Source organism: Bremia lactucae, linkage group LG18 (assembly GCF_004359215.1).
Source record: "Bremia lactucae strain SF5 linkage group LG18, whole genome shotgun sequence".
NCBI classification, from domain to species: Eukaryota; Oomycota; class Peronosporomycetes; order Peronosporales; family Peronosporaceae; genus Bremia; species Bremia lactucae.
This window is the reverse complement of record NC_090627.1, coordinates 645908-668083: the sequence shown is the minus strand read 5'-3', so window position 1 is coordinate 668083 and position 22176 is coordinate 645908. Positions and strand designations below refer to the sequence as shown.

Here is a 22176-nt window from a genome sequence, read left to right as displayed (position 1 = left end):
GCGTTGGCGATTTTATGCTCATCTTTCGCTGAAGTGGAGATGAAGCCTTTTTCCGCGCCGCCAGGTATTCCTGTCACGACATGATTTCTTATGTAGCGCCTCCACTACCTGTCCAAGCGTGGCTGGACCTAAGTTTGGTGAAGAAGACATCGTGGCTAATGCCTCGCTTAACGGGCGACTCAAGTCAGATTTGGCTGTCACCGCCTGCGCCTGGCTGGGGCACGATACCGGTGAGGATACCACTCGAAGGGGAAATACAGGAACCGTAATGGCTGCTACTGGGCTGGATGAGTCATCTGAAGAGGAGGAGGGCCGTGAGTTCACCCGAAGCGCCGACAACTGTGCCATGGTACGTATAGCGATGAGGAAAAAGGAGATGAAGAGAAAGAGGGTGCCGGATCGCCGCTAGTGGGCAAGTAACAAGAAAAGCTGATACCACGAAAGCATCCAGAGGGCACCATTGCATATGCTAAAATTTTCAGCACGTATTTCCCAGCTATCGACTTAATGGCTGATTAATCCAGCGATGATTTTGTCCTTAAGAGAATGCGGACCCAGAGCAGATGGCGATGAGTTGATAGGCGGCTCGGCCGGGAAGCAGCTGACCTGGAGAGGGTACGTAGAAATGTTCTTTTTCGGATAATTTGCAGCGATTCAAAAGCGCGGGTGTGTTGATTCATGCGAGAAACTTTTAATAAAAGCATTGGAGTGAGATTACAGGGAGTGGCTTCGTGGAATGGCGCACCAGGGAGCCGTTTAAACATGGCCTGCAAATAATCTTCGCACTCAAGACCCTCTCGACGTAGTCGCTGCATTGCCATGAAACGATGGGGGGGGTTGAGCGAGAAACAGCGTGACTCATGGCATGACGACACAGACTTGGATCCGAAGCACTTGCTTGGTCGTCAAATGAATTTGTCTGCGGCGCCGAAAAGGTCTCCTCAGATAGCCTGATAGTATTGACGTAAATGTATTCGTAGTGAAATTAATTCTACTGACATAATCGCGTTGGAGCCATGATATTACCTCTTTGATCTTGTGCTAACAAGTTATGCTGGAGAACTTGCAGCGCCATGGAATTTCTCCTGATTGAGTCGTGGCAGAGATGGTTGTGTTATATTAAGCAAGAAGACTTTGATGTAGCGTCTGCTGTCTCATTAGATTAAGTTGCCTTTCCATCGGCCCCACGTGACATAGTCGAGCATTGTTCTGGCAAAGAAGCTGAGTCTGCGATGAATCGTAGGCCAGTGTGAAGCGTTGGTCTGCGACGTCTGGCACACGCTTCGCGCGAAAGCGCTCCATGCGCTCCCAAATGTGTAGGTTGCCTTGGCAACTACTAGTACAAGTTCGACACCGTGTTCCGCCGCCTTTACGATTCTGATTTACTGCCAGAGCTGGACTGCGAGAGTTCAGTCGGTTAATAACTATTTTCGGTTCCAATTGCTCCAACTTACTACGAATGCAAATACTAACTTCACATTCGTATATGCACTGGCTAAACTTAATAATTATTTTCGGTTCCAATTACTCCAATTTACTACGAATGCAAATACTAACTTGACATTCGTATTTGCATTCGTAGTAAGTTGGAGTAATTGGACCCGAAAATAGTTATTAAATTTAGCCAGTGCAGATTTCATGGCAAGGAGTTCCAGTGTGTACTACACCGCCACAAGCACATTCTTGCCGATGAATTGACGCACGGATTAGCTCGATCATAAATTTGCAAGCCCAACTTGGAGTTATGGTGTGGTACTGTGACAAAAATCTAAGCTTTTCAAGTCCACGCTGCTTACGCTGAACAAGAACCAGTAATGTCCCATACTCACTGGTGTTTAGGATTAGGGTCGCACGTAGTCCGCTAAATATCTCCGTATCCCGTTTAAAAAGTCTTCATCTGATGAAGTTCTTGTGAATAGTCGGAAGCAAGAATTCTACAGCGGAAGAATGCTCGCACTCAAAGCAAACACTCATTTGATGCACGCGACTACAGCTACAACCAGCTGAACGCAATTTTAAGAGACTGATGGTCGATACAGATAGTATGCAGTCAGCGAATCGCCTTTTTCACATCCGAATCGGATACAGCGCGGAATGATTTTTTGGTTGATAACTAGATGCCTTTGAGGAGAGGAAAGCAGCCGGGTGCATTGCGTAAATTGTGCGCCAAACCTTTTCAGCTCGAGCAAGCGGTACATGTAATCTCAGTTGACTCGATATGACGCCTTCTCAAAATCCAGACGCGTACGCAATCTTATCCTGACTGGTCAAAATTATTTCACATCCACGAGAAAATAAATTAGTGACGAATTGACTAACCTTTAACGAAGCCTTCCTCGCCCGGATGGATCAAATCAGCTAGAACGTGCTGCAGTCATACGTCAGCATTATCGACAGGACGGCTTCAACAAGAGGAATGGGTCTGTAGTTACCAAGCGCAGCACGCGACATTTTCTTGTAAAGAAGCCGACTTCCGCTGCAATGGATGCAGCGTTTCACGGTTAAGCAATCGTCAAATTCAAATACGTAAGCATTTACTTAATACTTGAGGAGCAACCTGGAAAAAACCTGCCGTCAAACCGTCCATGTCGGGTGCTGACATCGCTTATATTTGACGTAGCGCTCTCGCCAGGTCAGCTGCAGATACTAGCGTGTTCAAATACCACGGTAAACCGCCTGAACGGCGCGAATGACCGAGGCGATAATCTTGCGTTGCAGGGTGAAAGGGTCACGAGAAGGAGACCTTTCAGTTCCGAAAACGGAGCGATATCTCGTGAGGGTTCGATGTACAGCCCCACTTGAGGCCATTACCTCCTCGATTTTTACTCGTTTCTAGCTTCAATAGAGTGGACGGGAGAATATTTTGATAGATCTTACGGAATTTGTGGCTTCAAAGTCGAAAGCAGTGTCTTGAATGTACTGCCTCGTCCGGGTGACTGCTCCCTACATTTTCGCGTTGCATCGTCAAAGTATTTGCGGATGGAATCGCTCAAATTGACACGATACCAAAAAACAGCTTGGCCAAGTTAGATCTGAGCCTCATAGATAGCTTTTGTGCCTTGCTGTCGGAGCTTTGTCTCTAAGTATGTAGCTGGGTTTTGATGCTTGCTTTCTCATCGCTCAGACCTTACCTGGGTTGGAAGCGCTTGCTAGCACGTCGTCTTGAGCCGCTTCTATTTCGTTCTCGATGTTTAACGCTCCAACAAGAACCGAGGAAACTTTCGGTAGTCAGGACCATGCAGCTGCGAGCTGGATCAAAAGTCTCACTGTCAGCATGATGGTCCGCAAGCATGAGACGGCGCGAATTGTTAGAATCGTTTAAAATTTATCGCAGAAAGACTCCGACAGAATGATACAACCCAGCCGTTTTTTTCATGATTGAGGACCGGTGAGTACATTTTCGTGTCGAAGTGGATCTGTCACACGCCAGCACCACCTTAAAGAGCCAGCAGCTGGATCGACCAGAGTTGCAGCGCAAGTCGGGACTAAGAGTCGAGTTACGGGTCGAGGATCACCCGACACGAAGTATGTATCGGTTCGCAGAGCACCTACATATCGAAAAGCGCCATCCTTCTCAAATAAATGGATTAAGAAGTTCAAGTCTCGCCATGGCTTCAAGGCTTATAAGTCACAAGGCGAGAGCGGATCTGCTGATATGTAGACGAAGAAGAAGCGCTATTATCCGTAAAAAGAAGCTACAAAAATACGAGCTACGCAACATCTATAAAATGGAAGAGACTGATCTCTTGCATCGAACTGACAAAACAATTGCGCGCAAGCAAATCGAAGGGTCAAAGATAGACATAAAAATTACTCTTGCCTTCGCGCAAATGGAGATGGCTCACATAGCTCAAACCGTTCATCACCGGTCACGCGTAAAAGCTCCCATCATTTATTAAAAAAGCTGGCGAGGAGCTTGGATTCTTGTATTGCTGGAATAAGAAAGTTTGGGTGACAAGCGAAATCTTTCAAGAGTTGCTAAAGCACTTTGACGATGAATATAAGTAAATAGATACATGTCGCGCTTCTGTACGACATTGCGCCTTCGCACATCCTTGGAGAATTGATTTTTTATGCTAAGCTGATCTCGCTCCCGCCAAATGCAACGCCAAAGATGCAGCATATGGATCTAAAATCTTTGCAGTATTTAATTGACGCTATCGTCGCTAGCAGCTTTGGGTCGCGCTCGATTGGGACGAACAAGGCGCTAGCGATAGTTAGAAAGCTGATCAGCTAACGGCAATGCGCTGGAGCAAGCTGCATGGGAAGAGCTACCAGATTCGGTCATCGCAAATTGGTTTAAACACACTGAATCATCGACAATCGAATTCAAGGACACACTGAGGCGGACCTCGACACAGAGGAACTAGCAATCGACAACGAAGTTCAACATGCGATTGACGCCGTTAATATTCGCCATCGCATGTCAGTCGCAAATCTGCAAAATTTAATCAAGGAAGCGCAGGAGACGCAAGTTGATCTAACGAACAACGAGCTGGAAAAATTGGTATCAGGCAACGAAACAAATCCCGAGATTCCCGACGATGACGACAAGCCAGACGGAGAAATTTGCCAATTTCACTGCAGCTGAATGCTGTAAGCGTTGTATGATAAAAGCTCAACGTCGATAAGAAATGTCACAGAGCAGCGCTAAAGGTCCCACGTAAACTGGAACGTAGAATTCGCGCACAAAAAAACACGCTAGAGAACTATAGATGATAAGTTTACAGAATATTTATAGACCTCTCTAAAAGGATATTATGCTAGAATATTATGACATGTTATATATCAGATGATATCTTGTTATGGCCATGGGCACGGCATTGGTCGACCAAAAAAAGTATTGGTAATCGGAAATTATTGTTTTTTAGGGATCGTTTATCGAAGGTTAGAGTGTATTCTCAATAAAGAATTGATCATTCTTCATCATGCCGATAGTGTTTACAAATAGTGCTGATGTTGATCCATAGTGTTGAGCGTGAGGAGACCTTAACATCGTATGGTACGTGGGGTACAGGTTCCTGTATAGTCTTATATGCTTGTTCAACTCCTTAGCAACTTAAGCAATCATGAAGCAATGCTACTTTCAGCATGTTATAATTGCTTTACGCAAAACATCTTCTCGTCATAAGCCTTTACACATGTGTAAGCTTAATCTCAATTCTTAATTGCTTTATCCTTCCTGTGATCAGATGACCTGTCACCATCACGGCTTTAACGGTCAAGACTCGAAGCAGAAACACTGGCGAGTCAGTCGGGTTAAATTTGACAAGCTCTCTAAGCTATTTAGGCCTTTCAGAAGAGGCTTTTGATGTTTGACGTCGCTTCATTGCTACATGGAGTGCCCACCAAGCTTGAAACGCAACAACTGAAGACGGGAGTTGGGGTGAAGCAGCCGCTTGTGATGCTCTGGGAACCACTCAAGTGGTTAACTCGAAACACTAGATATAGTGATCGTTCGTGAATATTGTTGGTCCGATAGACATGAGCGTGAGCTCAATTTGTCCCGGAGCTGTGAATGAACGAGACATCTCCGTGATCCCAATCGATGACGTTCACCAGGTGGCGCTCTTCTTGAATATAACACCGCGCCTGAAAGGGACAGGTGTATTCATGTATGTTCTTCACTCGTATTAAACGTAATTTCGTGATTTGGCCAAGTCGCACACACCTCGCAGTTAATGGCATGCAGCTGGGTAATTTCAGTAATCACCTTTCCATTTCCAATAAAATCAATGACAGAGCGCTTTTGAAGGTGAGAGAAGAAGCGAACGCCTACTTAGTGATGTGATCGGTATTGATGACGTGTTAGTGGAGCTGGGGCATATGCGTCTGCATCGCAAGACAGTCTCGGAGATGTTGGGAAGGATCGTGTTCTCGATGTTTTGCATCTACTCGGCCACTTCGAGAATCAAAATGCTTTGGCCGCAATCTTGATGCTGGTGTGATGCTTCTCGAGTAAGCAAGAAGACTCGGTCGAAGTGGTCATGTCGGTGGGGCGCTTCACATCCACAGATAGAATATAAAGGCGGACCCCATACTGCTTGTCAGCAGTCTTGTCATTCAATTCGCACTTGACCTCCGTCTTCTGCAGAGCGAGGGAGTAGTTGGAAGTCAAGCGGTCGCGCGGGTTGCTTGACAACATGTTATAGACTTTAAACGCGTTGCGACCGCGATATTTCCTGTTGGTAAGAGCGACAATTCCTTCGGTCCGACCGTTGTGTTATGAAAAGCGGGCTTATCGTTGGCTGTTGGGCTACCAGAGAGAGTAATTTTGACCATACATTGGCTAAAAGTCGAAATCGAAAATGCGTTCGAAACTTTTCCTAGAAATAACGTGAATTGGTTGGCAGTGTATAGCTTGCTTTGCGAAGCTCCGTGCTGGAGGGGGTCGCTCCGTCTCGTCGCAACCTTAACCGCTTCATGGAGCGAGGTTTGCGTGGCAATCATCGTTGGACAATAAGGTGCAGCTACAGCTTGCGCAAACGCCTGTCGGTGCGATTGGTGGTTGGCGCTGATCAGGCTTCGTCTTTTTACGTTTCAACGACTGTGGAAAGACGCTGATAGCAGTGCCCAAATCGATCCCGTTAAGCGAGCGAAATTACAAGAGTAGGCGCTCAGATGGGATTATGGCGTCTTCCCTTGTGCAGGGCGCAGCATGTTATTAAACAAACCTTTAGTCAGAGACACTGCCGTTCACTTGCAATGAACTGAAACATGAGCTGACGAAACGTAGACCGGCCAAGTCGTAAGCGTGACACCCTCGCAAGGTTATGTTGCAACAGTTATCATACACCGGCTTGCGTCCAATCAGGAAAAAGTTTTGCAGAATCAAAGCGGTATACGTGCTCGAGTCAACAATGGAGATGTCGATGAAACTTTTGCCGCTGAGGATGTCGAACTCCTTAAACACGAAAGCACCACCGGGGATATTCACCTTCGTCCGTTCGAGTTGCAGACAGGCATCCCTCGACTTCACCTTCACGCAGAGATTCAATCGAAAAATTTGGAGATTTGGCCGAACTTGTAGCCGCGGTTGGGATGTACGCATTGCCTCTGCGATGCAGTACACGAAAAAACCCAACGAACTTGGGTAGTAGCTTACTACTACCCACATTGGTGACTACATGCTTAGGTAAGTTTACCGTAGACGGTAGTACTAGATCATTATTTTTAAATAAAAGAACATTTGTTTTTCCATGTTTGTCTGCGTTCCGTTTCTGCTGGTTCACTGCGTTAGCAATGGAGCCCTGTACGAAACGAACAACTGATTCTCGAGCCAGCAGAAATTCCTCTGCTGACTCATTTGCTGTCTTTTTCAGTGCGCTTTATGCGCCCTGCCATGAGATCTTTCCCATCTTCGATGTCAATTGTTTCGACATCGACATCATTCGCGTCGTTGTTAACTTCGACGCGTGATAAGCATGAGCCAGAGATGGTTTTGCTTTTGCGAGTCCACCCCTCCTATAATCTAGAGGATCCCTCTAATTTGGTGGGTATGCGTGGATGGCGTAAGCCATTCACGAAGAACGGTGTATGCGTCTTAGACGCATGCACCGAATTGTTGATGGCGAATTCGACCATCGGTAAATAATCGCTCCAATTTAGATACGATTAGACGTAACCTCGAAGTATATCTTTGAGTGCGCAATTTACGCGTTCCGTCGGACTATCTGTCATTGAATGATCAGAAGTTAACATAGTCAGCCGTGTTTCGATCTCTCGGAACACGGATTGCCAAAACTCCGCCGTAAACCGTGGGTTTCTATCCGAGACTAGTTCAAGGGGTAAACTGTGGATCTCTTTCCGAGACCATTTGACGGGGTAAACTGTGGAGTCTGAATACTGTTTCAATAAAGACACGGGTACATCCCGGAGCCGTGATTTACTCTAAACTGCAGCAAGATGTACCATCTTGTTGAAGTTGTCAACAATACAAGGATTCCATTGTTTTTGTGACTGTCTTCGAGAAATCCGAAGAAGAAGTCCATAGATACCGACCGTCAACATTCTGCTGGAAGTGGTCGAGGTTGGAGAGGTGCACGGGATTAAGGGCTGGGCTTCACCACTTGACACACCTCGCAAGCACGAATGTAGTTGCGCACGAACTGATACTGAGGGGCCAGTAAAAGTCGCGACTTACTGGAGATAAGTTTTTCACGCCCACGATGCCCCTTGTTGGTGCATCGTGACACTCATACATGATACGCAAGCGCAAATCATTCTGAGTTGGGATGACGACACGTGGAGTGTCGCCGGCAACGGCTGTGTAATACAATAAGCCGTTGTGTGTTGTGTATTGATCGGATGACGATCGATATAAGGCCGGTAAATCTTTAAAAGATTTATCGGATGGATTCATCAGATAATCCAATATACCGCAAAAGGTCATTATCTTCTGCGTAGGCTTTCTTTATGTCATCAAACAAGGTTGATGACGGAACACTCGTAGTGAGTGTTGCAACAGTGCGATTATTTTCACTGTTGGAATGCGCAGCCGGATCGAAATCGGGTCGGCATAGTAACGCATCAGCGACGACATTAAGTCGTCCTGGTTTATATTCTACGGAGAAATTATAATCCGCGAAGAAGGATAGCCACCTCGCCATTCTTTGCGAGAGGTGTGGGCTATTTGCGGCCGTGCCTAATGACGAATAGTCCGTATATACGATGAACGGTCTATCTCCGAGGAGATAGACCCTAAACTTAGCCAGTGCATATTTCATGGCAAGGATTTCCTTGTCAGGCACCGGGTAATTGCGTTCAGCTGGTTGCAGCTGACGCGATTGGTAACAGATGACGCGCTTTGCGCCGTCTGTATCGTATTAACCCACAGCCGATTGCGAAATCGCTGGCGTCACAGACCACATGGAATGGTCTGTCTTGATTTGCAATCGCCAAGATGAACGATGCATCCCAAGCTTTGCTCGATACCTTCAAAGGAACGCTGACAATCAGCGTTCCATAGCTAGTGCTCGTCTTTTTTAAGAGACGAGAGAGATGAACTGTCATCTCGACATAATTGCGGGAGTACTTGTGCAAGTAAGCCGCTAATCCAAGGAACTTTTTAAGTCCCTTGACATCGACTGGAACTGGCCAGTCGGAAATTGCCTTAATCTTGTCGGGATCAGGGCGGACGCTCGTTAAGTTCATGTCTTATGGACTTGGTGATGGCTGAATGGAGGTTATCTCTGTCCAAACCAGACAGCATGGCCAAGATGGCATCATTCCTTACGGTCGAACAAATGAGTTCGTTCGACCGCGCTCCTTTCTATGTCAGTTAGAAAGGAGTAGCCATGTTAATGATAGAGCTGTGGTCCCTTGGACGGACTACAAAGTGCTACCAGGTGTAACGGGGCACTGCCGACTTGTACTGCTTCAGTACAAGTCCACTTTGCACTGCTTCAGTGCAAGTGGTGCCATTCAGCAATTCACGTGCACTAGTACGTGCAGAGGAAGACTCTCTTCAAAACACATGCTTAAAAAGGGTTAAAAGTACACTGTATTTATTATAACGAAATTGTTCTGTTTTTGCTTATTACTGACAACTTAATTGTATACTTTTATTTAGTATGTAATAATAGTCTTTTCTGTCTCTCTCTTTGCGCGCGTCCAGTGCTGACTGGACCGCAGAGCAAGTAGATATAATAGCCTTTATCTACCATTTGGATAAGATTTCCGAATATTACTATGTAAAGTTATATTCTCAAGAAAATTTCTACCTTTTAAATAATACATTAATCAACAATCTTTAAGTGCTAATTTCATGTAGTGATACACCCCGTTAAAGGCCTTGTATCGCGAAGCGCCTTGGACACTAGCGATCGTTGGTTCTTCGATCCAGAATCCTCGAAGGCGAAGCTCACGCTGATGCCACCAGAGAGCAGTCAGTAAAGAGATTAAACAAGCCGTGATCTTTCATTTCCGTGCAAAAATTTGACAGCTAAACATGTAGCCCGCACGTCTATCTGTCATCGGTTTGCCAGAGCCCGCGAACCCGCGAACTTGTAGCAGCACATTCTGTATCATCACGGCAGTCGAACAGCGCACTGTCTTCATCTTGCACCTCATAACGCGATTTGTTTCATAGCTTTAATTTGAGCTGCAGAACCAATACGGCTTACAGATAATCGATTAAGGATGAAGCATCTAGTGAGATATTATCGCCTTACTATTTACGAGCCACGAGAGATGACGCCGTCGCAAGCTAAGAAATATAATATCTGTTATTCGAGATCTCGTAACTTTATTTTTTCATTTTGCCTGTTCTTAATATGATGTGATGGCTGATCACTAAAATGTATGAGAAAGAGGGGTATATTGTGAATTTTGTGAAAAAGGCTAGATTAAGAAATTCGAGTCAACGGGAAGGAAGCGGATAGCTTGGTCGTCCAGCGATGATGCTTCCAGCGGAACTCCGAGTTGTTCTGCATTCAAGACTGCTACCGGAAATTTGCGCGAGATTGCAATGAGAGGCTCAATGACAGCGAACAGAGCCGGCTAACCAAAGAAGAAATTTTCAATTTCAACTTAACACATCCTGATTGTGGGTCTAAATGTTATGGGTTCAATTCCCATTTTTTGCCCATTTTACAATTTAGATAAATCCCTTATGTTTGATAAGTATATTTACCCTTTTTACTTTTTTTATTATTCATTTCAATTATTACATTATTTTTTTCAACCCTCATTTAAAAAAAGATATTAACAACCAATTATATTGTATTTATGTAGGAGTTGGTAAAAAAGATCAACAATAGCTGAATTGACTAGAACATTAGAAGAAAAAAATGCTGTTTTTTTTCTAAGAAACATTCATTCTGAGTTGTTAAATAGAAAGTGGTATTGAGGATGGTAGTGACTTGTTCGCGACTAAGTAGTTCTGGAGAGGCATAAAATGAAATTTCTATTTAAGATTATATCATATTAAACTGATTTTTTCGATGATTCAAAATGTAAATAGGCCGTCACGTTGAAACTCCGCCAGCATTTGATTGAGCTATGCTTTCATAAAAAAATGGGCTCAAAACATCCTGCATTATTATTATGAAAGTACCAAGAGTCAGCTTCGAAATTAAATTGATGTGGCAAATTATCGTGATAATGAGAACGGCTTGACGATGTGACAGTCAATTTAAGAAAGTTTTATTACTTGCCCTTTACCACGTGTCAAGAACTAGAGGATCTCACTGTTTTTCGTATCAATGCCACCTATCTCACCTCTCTTCTCTAATTCTCGGATCATTAACCGCCCTTTATCCGGTATTTTCTCAATCAAGCCTATTAATTTGTTGCTCCAGTATCCTATATCCCCTCGACACATCTGGCAGGAAAGCACCTCGAGACCTTATGCCACTTCTACTCTTTGCTATTCAGACTCGTGTCCAAACATTTAATCATGCAGCTTCGATGGTTGTTAGCGTCGACTGCTGCGCTGCTTTCACCGCGTGCTTCGGTCTTGGATGCGGCCGTGGACCCTAAAGCCAAGGGAGAGCCTCTCTTTCCCGAGGATCACCCGAACATCACGTTCCTCACTGACAAAAACTGGGACGAAAAGACGAACAAGACGGATAAGCCGTGGATGATCGACTTTTACCACCCATTGTAAGCTCTAACCGCTGATTTGTTTGACTTTTGCCTGGATACATTGAACTTACCTTCGACTGTGACACAGTTGCCCGCACTGCAAGCACTTTGCGCCCGCGTTTATCGAGCTGGCGGCCTACTACAAGGAACAGGACAACCTCTATATCGGCGCAGTTAGCTGTATGGACCATGTCAAGTGTCGCCGTGTCGGGATTACGGGTTTTCCGACATTAATGACGCTTAACTTTAACCCGAGGATGCCTATGGTGGAAAACAAGCGAATCATTGGCACTCATACCGTTCAGGAAGTCAAAGATTACGTCAATAGCGTATTTGCTGAGGTGGCTTTTAATGAGACGGGTACGTGGCCGCCAGGATACAAGTCATCCGAGGAAAAGGCCAAGGAAGAAGAAGAGTTAAAGAAGTTACAAGGGAGCACGGATGCATCTAAGGAAAAGGATTCGGCTGAGGCCCCAGATACCCCCGAGCCTGTGATCTGGGAGGAATCGACCCTTCCGATGAATCAAACGACACGGATCCAGGACGCAGCTTCAGCCTTTGTATTTGGACTCAAGCAAGGCGTGTTTATGGGTGGCGACGTGATGGATGATGAGGAATTTGATGCGCTCAAGGGCTGGTTAAAGATGGTATCCGAGACTTTTCCAGGTTCGGTCAATCGAAAGGTTATTCGACCCTTGTACGAACAGGTGAAGGAAAAAGAGTTGCTCGATTTTAACACATGGGATGCTCTTGTAAAGCAATGGCAAGAGAATTCTGTTGCTGCGTTTAAGGCCGAGGAAGCGCGCTTTAATTACACGGGTGTCTCACTTTCGGAATGGCAGCAAGTAAACAATTTGTTCCTGGGCCAAGGGGCTACTTACCAAGCATGTGCTTCGTACACGTGTGGCCAGTGGAACATGTTTCATATGCTGACACTTAATCCGCCAGAGACGGGAAGTCGCAGTCCGGAGCTTATGGTGTCTGTAGTAGCGTCGATTCGGCGCTTTATGAAGCATTTCTTTGGGTGTGTGGACTGTCGGGACCACTTTTTAAAAGAAAATACTGTCGAAACGGTGAAGAATGTCCAAAATGCCGAGGACAAACCACTGGTGCTGCGTAGGTGGCTGTGGAAGATGCACAACTCGGTGAATAAGCGGATACACCATCCCATTTGGCCAAAGCCTGATGTGTGTCCAAATTGTGGCACGGAAGCTGCTTGGGATGAAATAGAAGTCGACAAGTGGCTAAGTAGGACTTTTGCTTACCGTGACGTTGTCGTTCCTCTTGTGGAGAATGCGGTGGATACGCCAGCTGTAGCTTTGCGCTCCGAGACGGTTGCTGAGAGAGCTGCTTTGACGGCGGAGGCACCTGCAGGAATTGCTGTTGCTACCGCAGGTCCGATAATAGCCGTGGAACCGAAAGGCGGAGACGAGTACGTTCCGAAGGATGCGGAGCGTGGCATTAAGAATGCCGCGAACACTCTCGAGCTTGTTGCCAACACTAAAACGGAGCCAAAAAACACATTGCAAGGCACTAGTGCGCCTCCTGTCACACTATTTGCTTGGTACATTCTTCCTGTTGTAGCGGTGGGTGGCTACTTGATATTCGTGCGTTCGCGCTCGAAGCAAAAACCTTACTTCCAGCTTTCGCGACAATGAGAGAATATATCAACTTTTCACTTTTGGAGGTGTCCAGCAAATCATAAGTACAAATTGCGTTTTTACCACCTCGGTTCCTTTTTTTCTAAAATTTTTACTATGTGTGGAAACTCCCTTGTTTTATCAAGTATCACTATTTATTGACGTAATCAGGTGCTGCGTGCCCGATATAATTACGCCAAAATGATGGGGGTCGAAGGTTAAATTCGACGTTGTTAATAACCGCACGGTGCCAACTTTTAAATCACGGACAATTTGCATTGCCATGCCAAAACGGCTTTGACGAGCCATGAGCTCTCCGCTAATCCGCACGAGTTCTGACAAGCCTTGAATATAGATCAAAACACCATTCCCATGAGTGACTATAAACTGCTGAGCCCATAGCGCCTGCAAATTCGCTTCAAATCCGTCTTCCACGAGAAAGACAGGCACATCAATTTTGCTATCCACAGTTCCAAAAATCAGCGCGTGGTATTTTTGATCTTTCTGGACAAGTGACAAGTATTCTATGGATGAGAAATTACCGAGCGGGGTCACTACCTTGGTCTCATTATGTATGCGCTGCACCAGCGTCTCAGTCCTTGAGCGATAACAAATTAAATCGGAAATTGTAATCAATGGCACGTCAAACTTTACTGAAAAATCTTGCAATTGGGGGCGGCGCAGCATTCGTCCGTTCTCGTCGGTCATTTCACAAATGTAACCCACCGGTCTGACGCCAGCAAGGCGAGCGAGATCCGTGGCTGCCTCTGTGTGGCCAGCACGTACCATGACGCCTCCGTTCTGGGCAAGTAAAGGAAAGATATGACCAGGTCGATTAAATGCCGCAGGACCTAGTTCGGAGTTGGCCAAGGCAGAGATCGTACGGGCTCTGTCTGCAGCTGAGACGCCCGTTGAATTGCCCTCTTTTAGGTCCACAGTCACAGTAAATTTACATTTGTGAGCCTCCGTATTGTTCTTCACCATCAATGGCAGCTGCAATTCGTCAATACGGTCAGCCATTGCAGGGACGCATACGATGCCAGTTGAGTGGCGAAGCATAAATGCGACGCGCTCCTCTGTGGCAAACTCGGCGGCGGCGATGAGGTCGCCTTCATTCTCGCGGTCTTCATTGTCCATAACGACCACAAAGTGACCACAGCGAATTGATTCCAATGCTTCATCGATCGAATTGGTACCGACGTTCTCAGTATGAACCATTTTTTAAGCGGTACTCGTGACCGTTAGACACCTTGAGTTGATCAAACGACTAAAACTTTGAGTGACGGCATCAACCATTTCGAACAAATTCAGTTTTAATTATATAAAATAAGTCCATGCAATTATATTTCTTGAAAATGTTACCGAAACGATAATTTTTGTTTTTTTACAAAGAAAATTGTTATGACAAGTTTAAGAAAAAAAAATTCGGAGATATTACGATGAAAATGGTCAAATAAATTATCATTCTTTAAAGAAAAAGCGGTATTAAGACTTGCACGAACGTCTTTTGAATACTTCTAAAAGCTTACATGACTAATGAAGCGTCATTCAGGTAGTGAAATTTATTTCGCTATATAGAAATCTACGCAAATCTTGTAAGTACGCCGAAAAAAAACTAAGGCTTATTTTGCGTCACAACAGGAATCTCGAGCGTTTTTGTAGCAGAGCTACCTCGCTCCTAAAGTCAGAGGAAGACTTTCAGACTCAGACAGTCACCTAGTTCTATTGAACTAATGGGTTTAATAACTCAGGGAGTCGTACAAGCTATTAAAGCTTAAGGAATCCTAGTTTAAGGGGTTCAGGGGTTCGTAGAACCAAGTGGCAACTAGTGCCCAAGAGGATATACCTTAGAAAGGCGTCTATCTCTTACAGATCAATGCGCAAGCCTTAAAAAGGCACTTCACGCCTTAAGATAAAAAAAACTACAATTTATTGAATTATTTAAATTTAACAACGTTACCCTGGCTAAATTAAAATAGATTTTGGCCGCCAGATTATATCTGGCAGCGACCACATTTGTAACCCATAATAAATGGGATTTAAGTAACTAACTATTTCAAAATTAGATAATAAGGGTATTTTACCAATAAAGTAAATGTACCACAACAACGGTTATTCAACCGATGTGTGCCCCATTACAGTTTTAATGGCATTAATACCACCTGCATTTCCCTTCGTAAATGTTTCCACGCTCATCTATATATTTTTTGCCAACTCAAAGCAGCTATCGTGATCGACTGAAAGTTCGCGGAGCTCAACGAAAGTCTAAATTCTCCCGGAAATTGTTGACGGCATCTGCGGTGCTTTCAAAATTGCCGCCCTGCTAAGAGCTCGCTTGTTAATTGTCATTCACGGGAAGATGTCTCATATTTCTTAGTCATCTGAGCCGCAAGCTGCAATTTGTACTGGCGACCTCACAACCGACCCTCGCGACATGACACCCCGTACACGCTTGCTCGCTTCAAAATATGTCATACATACATCAGCGTGTCAAATTATCGAAAAGCGAGAGAACACAATTTTTAAATTCCTTGCAGTGGGGAAGATGAGGGTCTCAGACGCAAATAGACTACTCAATCGTTAGTCGCGCAGACGCACGTCTAATTGGGGACCGTAGAGATCCAATTTTCGTCGGTCGCAGGACGTGATTATATAGTCGGCATCTCTTTGTGCAAGTGGACTGGTGCGATTTGATCGATATCCGCCTGCCCAGCTATCCTTTCAGTGACTGTTGCTTCGGTTAGCTCTTCGTTAAGCTAACAAGCAATATTCGTATCAGCGTAATCTCCAGTCGGTAGTAGACTTTACCGCTGCAGCTGTCTCTAATTATTCTGCTCTTCGTGTATCCCGTAACTCTAGGAGATTATCTGTCTTTACTGATACGGCTGTGCAAACTTGTGATCCATCAATCACTCTTTTCTTGGTAAGATATTGTGGCTCGTCCCTAAACCATAGCAAAGCTTGCGCTTCGCAACCTGTGGTGTCTTTGGAGCCTCTTTTGAAAGGTGAGCCAAAATGCTCGACCGATTATGGTGTTCATTTTGCTCGTTTTTTTGCATATTAACGTTAAGTCGGTAGTGCTAGCAGATCGATCTTTAAGACCCAATTGTAGCTGAATCGCTATTTCGGCAGCAGAACAAGCTCAGTGCTAATATGGCTACGAAGCCTGATTCGTCAGCGGTACTAAATTAATGTATATGTATGACGCTTGGCACTAAGAGTGCAAATTGCGAAGTGAGATAACACGGTACGTTAATTTAACACTTATCACTAAAGCGTAATCTTAATGTAAACCGATCATCTCAACAGTGAGCCAATGTATAGGCGGTTCAAGTCCAAACGATGTTACTATAGACCGACCGTTCAGGCATCTTCACAACGTCCAGCACAACAGCATGGCTCACCGTCCAATGGCAATGCCGCCGGCGATCTAGATCGTCGTGGCGTCTGACACTTATCCCAACACTGCCCCCAAGACGCCTTTAGCCCCTAAACTGGAACTACTGCAGCTCAACGACACCATGGTCCTTCGCTCACTTGGCCACCAAGGTTAGAACATCGTGCTGATTCGACCGAGCTAGTTCCCAGGAGTTTTTGACGTCTTGAAGCCCACACCACGCAACCAATACCTCGAGATCGCCCGATGTTTTTAAATCGGTGCAAAAGAACAATTCGAACTGCAAGCACAATTCCTTGTAAATAATCATACTCGTGCAAATCGGTGGTAATATTGAGGTCACCGTCATTATAGAACTTTTATATGGAACCATGAACGTCATACTCATCCCCAGAAAGTAGGTGATGGATTAGGAACGAGTGAGGCTGAGGGCGGGCACGTCTACTGCGGCCACGCTCTACTTAAGCACATACCCTAGCACAGCGAGGAAGCGGTTCGACTATCTTCTCTAACGTGCAGAGAGGTAGTTGGTGGGCGCCTAAGCGAACTCAGCCAACGAATTATAAGCCTTAGTTTAAGTGACGTCACGGGAGCGGAAATCCGTCTCAACGTGCGTACTTGTGAACTAGGAAGAAGTTTTCAGACTGATTTATACTCAAGCGCATCAAATATAAAGCCTATATTAAGCAATAATAAATGCTATCGCTGTAGTTATGCACTTAGATGTATTGCGAGCAATATATTCTAAATACCTCGTATCTTGGATGACGCTGGCTGTAGGCGAGCATGTCTTAATGCGGCCACGCTCTACTTAGACCCCCCCTAGCACAGCGAGGAAGCGGTTAGACCGTCTTCACTTGCGCGCAGTGCAGTGAGGTAGTTGTGGCGGGCGCCTTAGCGACCTCACCCAACGCACTAAGTACTCTAGTAAAGTGTCGTCACGGGAGCAGAAATCCGGCTCCTCGTGCACACTAACTAAGTAGGAAGTAGTTTTCAGACTAATTTATATTTAATTGTATTAAATATAAATACCTATTTTTACTAATCAAGATGTCATCTTTATATATAATACTTAATATGTATTGCGAGCGTATCTATCTAGATACCTCGCGTAACGGATGACGCTAGGCATCATCCCTCCTAATGTGAATGCACCCATGTGCATCACATACACAAGAATTGCTCACAAATGTGAACCACACCCGAGTGCTGGGTTTAATTACTTAAATTTAGGAATTGACCATCCCCTTAAGTACACCAAGTGTACTTAACGGATACTGTGTAACATTAGGGCAACTTTAGCCCGTTACACCATCCCCCCTTTAAGAACGAATTTACATTTTAAAATTCGTCAGAGAGGAAGGAGGAATTGCGAGCTGCTTAACGCGCCACTAGTTCTCTCAGTCACTCTAGCGACCTGTGTTACATACACGACGCCAAAGATGCCACCCAAAAGTGGCCACGTTGGTGGGTCGTCTGCAAAGATACCCACTCAACCTCGCGCTAAGCGCACGCGCCGCATTAACACGCCGGCAGCGTCCAATGCCTTAGTCGAAACGCCTACAGCTTCTGCTGCTGCCGCGTTAACGGCGCTTAAAGTTCCATCCCACTTTAACAGTGATGATGTTGATCCGTCGCTCATTGTCGAGTACAATGAGTCGGCATCGTTGCCGCCACCTTATAGTAGTGATGCGGACAACGAGCTAATGAGGAAGCATGATGGCGCATTATTGCCCATCCATACTTCTCTCATTGCTCACAACATGGAAACAGCAACATTTACAATTGTTGTCTCGTCGTCTGTGCTGGATAGCGCAGCAACCATTATTGAGAGTGCTCGCCATAGAGGTGCAGCCGCTACTCCGTTGGGTAAAACCACAATGCCTTATGCTCCGACAATTATCCATAATGGTTCTGAAATACAGGATTCTGAGCCTAGAGCTGCGCCGACGACACGTGAACGTGCTCAGTCGGTGTCACAAGCCAATCGTTTTGAACGTGGCTATGTGACGGGTGGCATATCACCCTGCGCTCCATCTAAATGGCCTCGTTTAAACGGGCCAAGAGCGTCGCTTCTAGAGCGCGCTCTTCTAAACGCTTATAAATATTATGGCGTATTCAGATCATGGAAGGCTCAGAAAAAAATGCTTGGGCGTATTTTCCCGATCCCGGTCGTGTTGAAATGAAACATCCAACCAATATGAGGCGAAATTCTTGCGTCGCATTCATCTGCATTCCGATGCGATGATACAGCGGTCGCAGCGAATTAATTTCGTCCGCTTGCGTGAGAAAGAAATCTTGGGCGGTACTGTACACCCTGTTTCTTCTCACAACACTGCTTCTGCTAGTCCATTTGAGACTAGCGAAGAGGCCTCAGCTGGTGCTCCTTATTCATAGGAAGCCATCAGCCGCGCACATCAATACGTACAATAACGATCGATTTCCAAGAGTCAAAACTATTCGGGTAACCTCTCCATTGGGCGAGTGTCTGATGCCTTTGCCTCAAGGAGCGGTGGGCAAGTAACCTTCCAACAAGGAAGCGTTGATTCCTATTCGCATCCGTCAATGCAAACGGCACCCAATAGGAGTGGCGATCGCGCCCATCAACTCGCGGCTACCTTACCTTCGTCCGTTCAGTCACAGGTGATTAGCACGGCTGAACGACGTATTGTGATCTCGAGAGTCAAGTCTTGCAACTGACCTCGGATAATAGTGATGACCGAGCGAAGGCTCGCCAGGGTTATGAACACCTGGGGACTCGCTTAGATCTTCTGAAGAAAATAATGCTGAGGATCCGCGTTACCTGCGTGATGTCCCTCGCTCTTCGAGTCCTGTTCATAGTGGGAGGAGTCGACCGGGAGAAATTTTCTCGCCTTCCCCGCCCCCACCCCCTAACGACGGTCGACTCACAGTCGGCGTCACCATCGGTCTCCTTAGACGGATGGGGGTATGTGACCTCATTTGGGTCTACATACTGTACAGACGATTCAAGTAAAATACGGGGAACGTCTTCACTAACGGGGGAAGATTGAGCCTATACTTTAGGTCTCCAACCTGTTCTACCACCGTAAACGGCCCAATGAAGCGCGGCAATAACTTCGTCGTACCTCCACGTAGTACATAAATTGCCTTATAAGGTAACGTAGCAGTACTTGAAAGAACTTTATCCCCACTCAAACGCGTTCTATTTTCGCGACCAGTTCGGTGAGCTTATTTTTTTTGTTCATCCTGTGCGCTTGCCATCGCGTCACGGACTTTTCGTGTGATGGTTTATGGCTCATCCACAAAGCGTTGAGCGTCGCTCACGCGTTTAGCATCCAACTCGCCTATGACATCGCCGGGAGGTCAAACATAGGACGTAATAGTAATTAACGAAACATCGTTATTGTTTGGGAGCACAGGCATTCCTTGCCGTAACTCCATTCTTATTTTACCATTGCCAATTCAACAGGATCACTCGGGGAAGTTTCTGTCTTTGCGATGATACCCTCACGGGTCATCGTCATATTGACGAAACTATGCCCCCCCCCCTTTCGCACCGAGCGTAGTGAGGGACTCTCCCCAACTAAGACTCGGGCTGCTCACAAACGAGACTGGCGTCCGAGGATGGCGCAGTCCTTTAATATAAAACGGTGTCTAACCCGTACTGGCGCGGACACTGTTATTTACAACGAACTCCACAAAAGGTCAATTGTTTGCTCGTTTTCTTGGGAGTTGCTTTCGTGCGTAAGACATCCGCGACGACCCGATCGGCACGTTCTGTTTGGCCATCGGTGTGGGATGATCTGCGGTCGACATGTGATGCTTGCTACCTAGAAGCTCAAACACATGACGCCAGAAACTAGACGTAAAACGTGGATCTCGGTCCGATACTATGGACTCAAGCATCCCGTGTAGTCGGTAAACATGATCCAGGAACAAGAGAGCTACCTCCTTGCCTGTGATCGATGTCTTACATGGTGCTAAATGCACCATTTTGCTCAGTCTGTCTACAAAGACGACGAGCCCGTCCGACCCTTGCGGTTGGGCGGAATGCTAAACACGAAGTCCAGACTTACCGACTTCCAACAGCTGGTTGAAATCGGTAGCGGCTTCAGCGCACTGCTGGACGGTGCAGGCTTAAGCGCTGAAATTGTTCGCAAGAGCGAATATGCTTGGCCACCCATGTATATAGGTGCGGCCACCAAAATTCCTCTGACACTCGTAAGAATAACTTTTCACGGCCCAGATGCCCACTAGATGGCGGGCGCATCATGGAGCTCGTGAAGAATCATCAACTTGAGATCTGTGTCATGAGGCACATAGATTCTCAAGGGATCACAAGGTGACAGATGATGCCATAACAGGCCATCGCTGTAGCTAAAGCGATTTAGCTTAGCTTTCAGGTGCGCCGGGACGGTTACCTTCATCCACCAAAGTAATCCAACAGCAGGTGACAGGGGTCGTCCTGACTGTAGCTCTCTTGTATTTCAGAGGCTAACGAGCTCGTTACGTGGTGGGCCTTTATGGCTGTCAACTCTAACGGCTCAGATTGTGCTTTCGCACTAGACACACTTTCCTGGTGTCTTACCTCGAAGTCTGGTCTGCGCGATAAAGCGTCAGCTAACATATTCGACTTACCCGGCTTGTAATCAACTTTAAAACTAAATTTAGAGAAGAATATAAGCCATCTTGCCATTCTAGACGAGAAGTGCGGTCCGCAGTGATGCGCGATCCGTATAGAACCATAAATGGTTCGGTGCCCAGAAGGTGCGCACGAAACTTGACAATAGCATACTTCATTAAACGTAACTCTTTGTCATGCTCGGGGTAATCAATTCCGCGGCTTTTAAAAGCCGGGACTGATAAGAGATGACGCGGTAACGCCGTCGTCATCCTTCTGCATGAGCGCGCTGCTGATTGCAAAATTACTTGCATTGTAGACGACGCTAAAGGGCTTATTTGCGTCTGGCAATGCCAAGACCGGTGCTCGACAAGAGATTGCTTCACTGATGCGAACACATCTTCTTGTTCTTTTAACCAAACCCATTCTGCGTCTTTTTTAAGGAGGTCAGATAATGGTTTAATTTGCTCAGCATAATTCTTGCTATATTTATGCAAGTAATTGGTGAGCCCTAGGAATTGGCGCAAATCCTTCACATGCCGTGGGATTGGCCATTCATTTACTGATTTTACCTTGTCTGTGTCTGCTCTTACACCATGTGTACCAACGATGCAGCCCAGTACAGGTATCTCAGGGACCCCTATGACGCACTTTTGCAAGTTGACGTACAATTGGGCGTCCTTTAAAGTCTGCAACACAGCGTCTAAATGACGCTTGTGCGACTCTATTGCGCTCAGCCCGTCCTCGGCCCTACTATGCACGAATACATCGTCAAAGTAATGAGGCGCGTAGGCACGGTGCTGACGCATCACGTGAGCCACCACTCGGTTGAATGTCGCTGGTGCGTTTTTCAAACCTTGGGGCATCACAAGCCACTCCCAAAGCATACCGCTTGGGGTGCTTACTGCCGTTTTGGCTACATCGGACTCTCTCATGAGTACCTGATAGTA

At 45.9% G+C, this 22176-nt stretch overlaps 3 protein-coding genes across 3 annotated transcripts; 1 reads left to right on the top strand and 2 right to left on the bottom strand.

Annotated features, from left to right (window-relative positions):
• The first annotated feature begins 11209 nt into the window (after positions 1-11209).
• On the top strand, positions 11210-14563 carry CCR75_003966 (uncharacterized protein). Its single transcript, XM_067962057.1, has 2 exons — positions 11210-11604; positions 11675-14563. The coding sequence occupies exons 1-2, from the start codon at positions 11399-11401 to the stop codon at positions 13242-13244; spliced, it is 1776 nt and encodes a 591-aa protein (XP_067819844.1). The 5' UTR covers positions 11210-11398; the 3' UTR covers positions 13245-14563.
• Positions 13368-14444, bottom strand: CCR75_003967 (uncharacterized protein; the record flags this gene model as incomplete). The annotated part of the gene is made up of 1 exon (XM_067962058.1): positions 13368-14444. The coding sequence occupies one exon, from the start codon at positions 14442-14444 to the stop codon at positions 13368-13370; it is 1077 nt and encodes a 358-aa protein (XP_067819843.1).
• Positions 14564-16759: 2196 nt separating the features above from the next.
• CCR75_003968 (uncharacterized protein) lies at positions 16760-16972 on the bottom strand (the record flags this gene model as incomplete). The annotated part of the gene is made up of 1 exon (XM_067962059.1): positions 16760-16972. One exon carries the CDS (start codon positions 16970-16972, stop codon positions 16760-16762), a length of 213 nt encoding a protein of 70 aa, XP_067819849.1.
• Positions 16973-22176: the final 5204 nt, after the last annotated feature.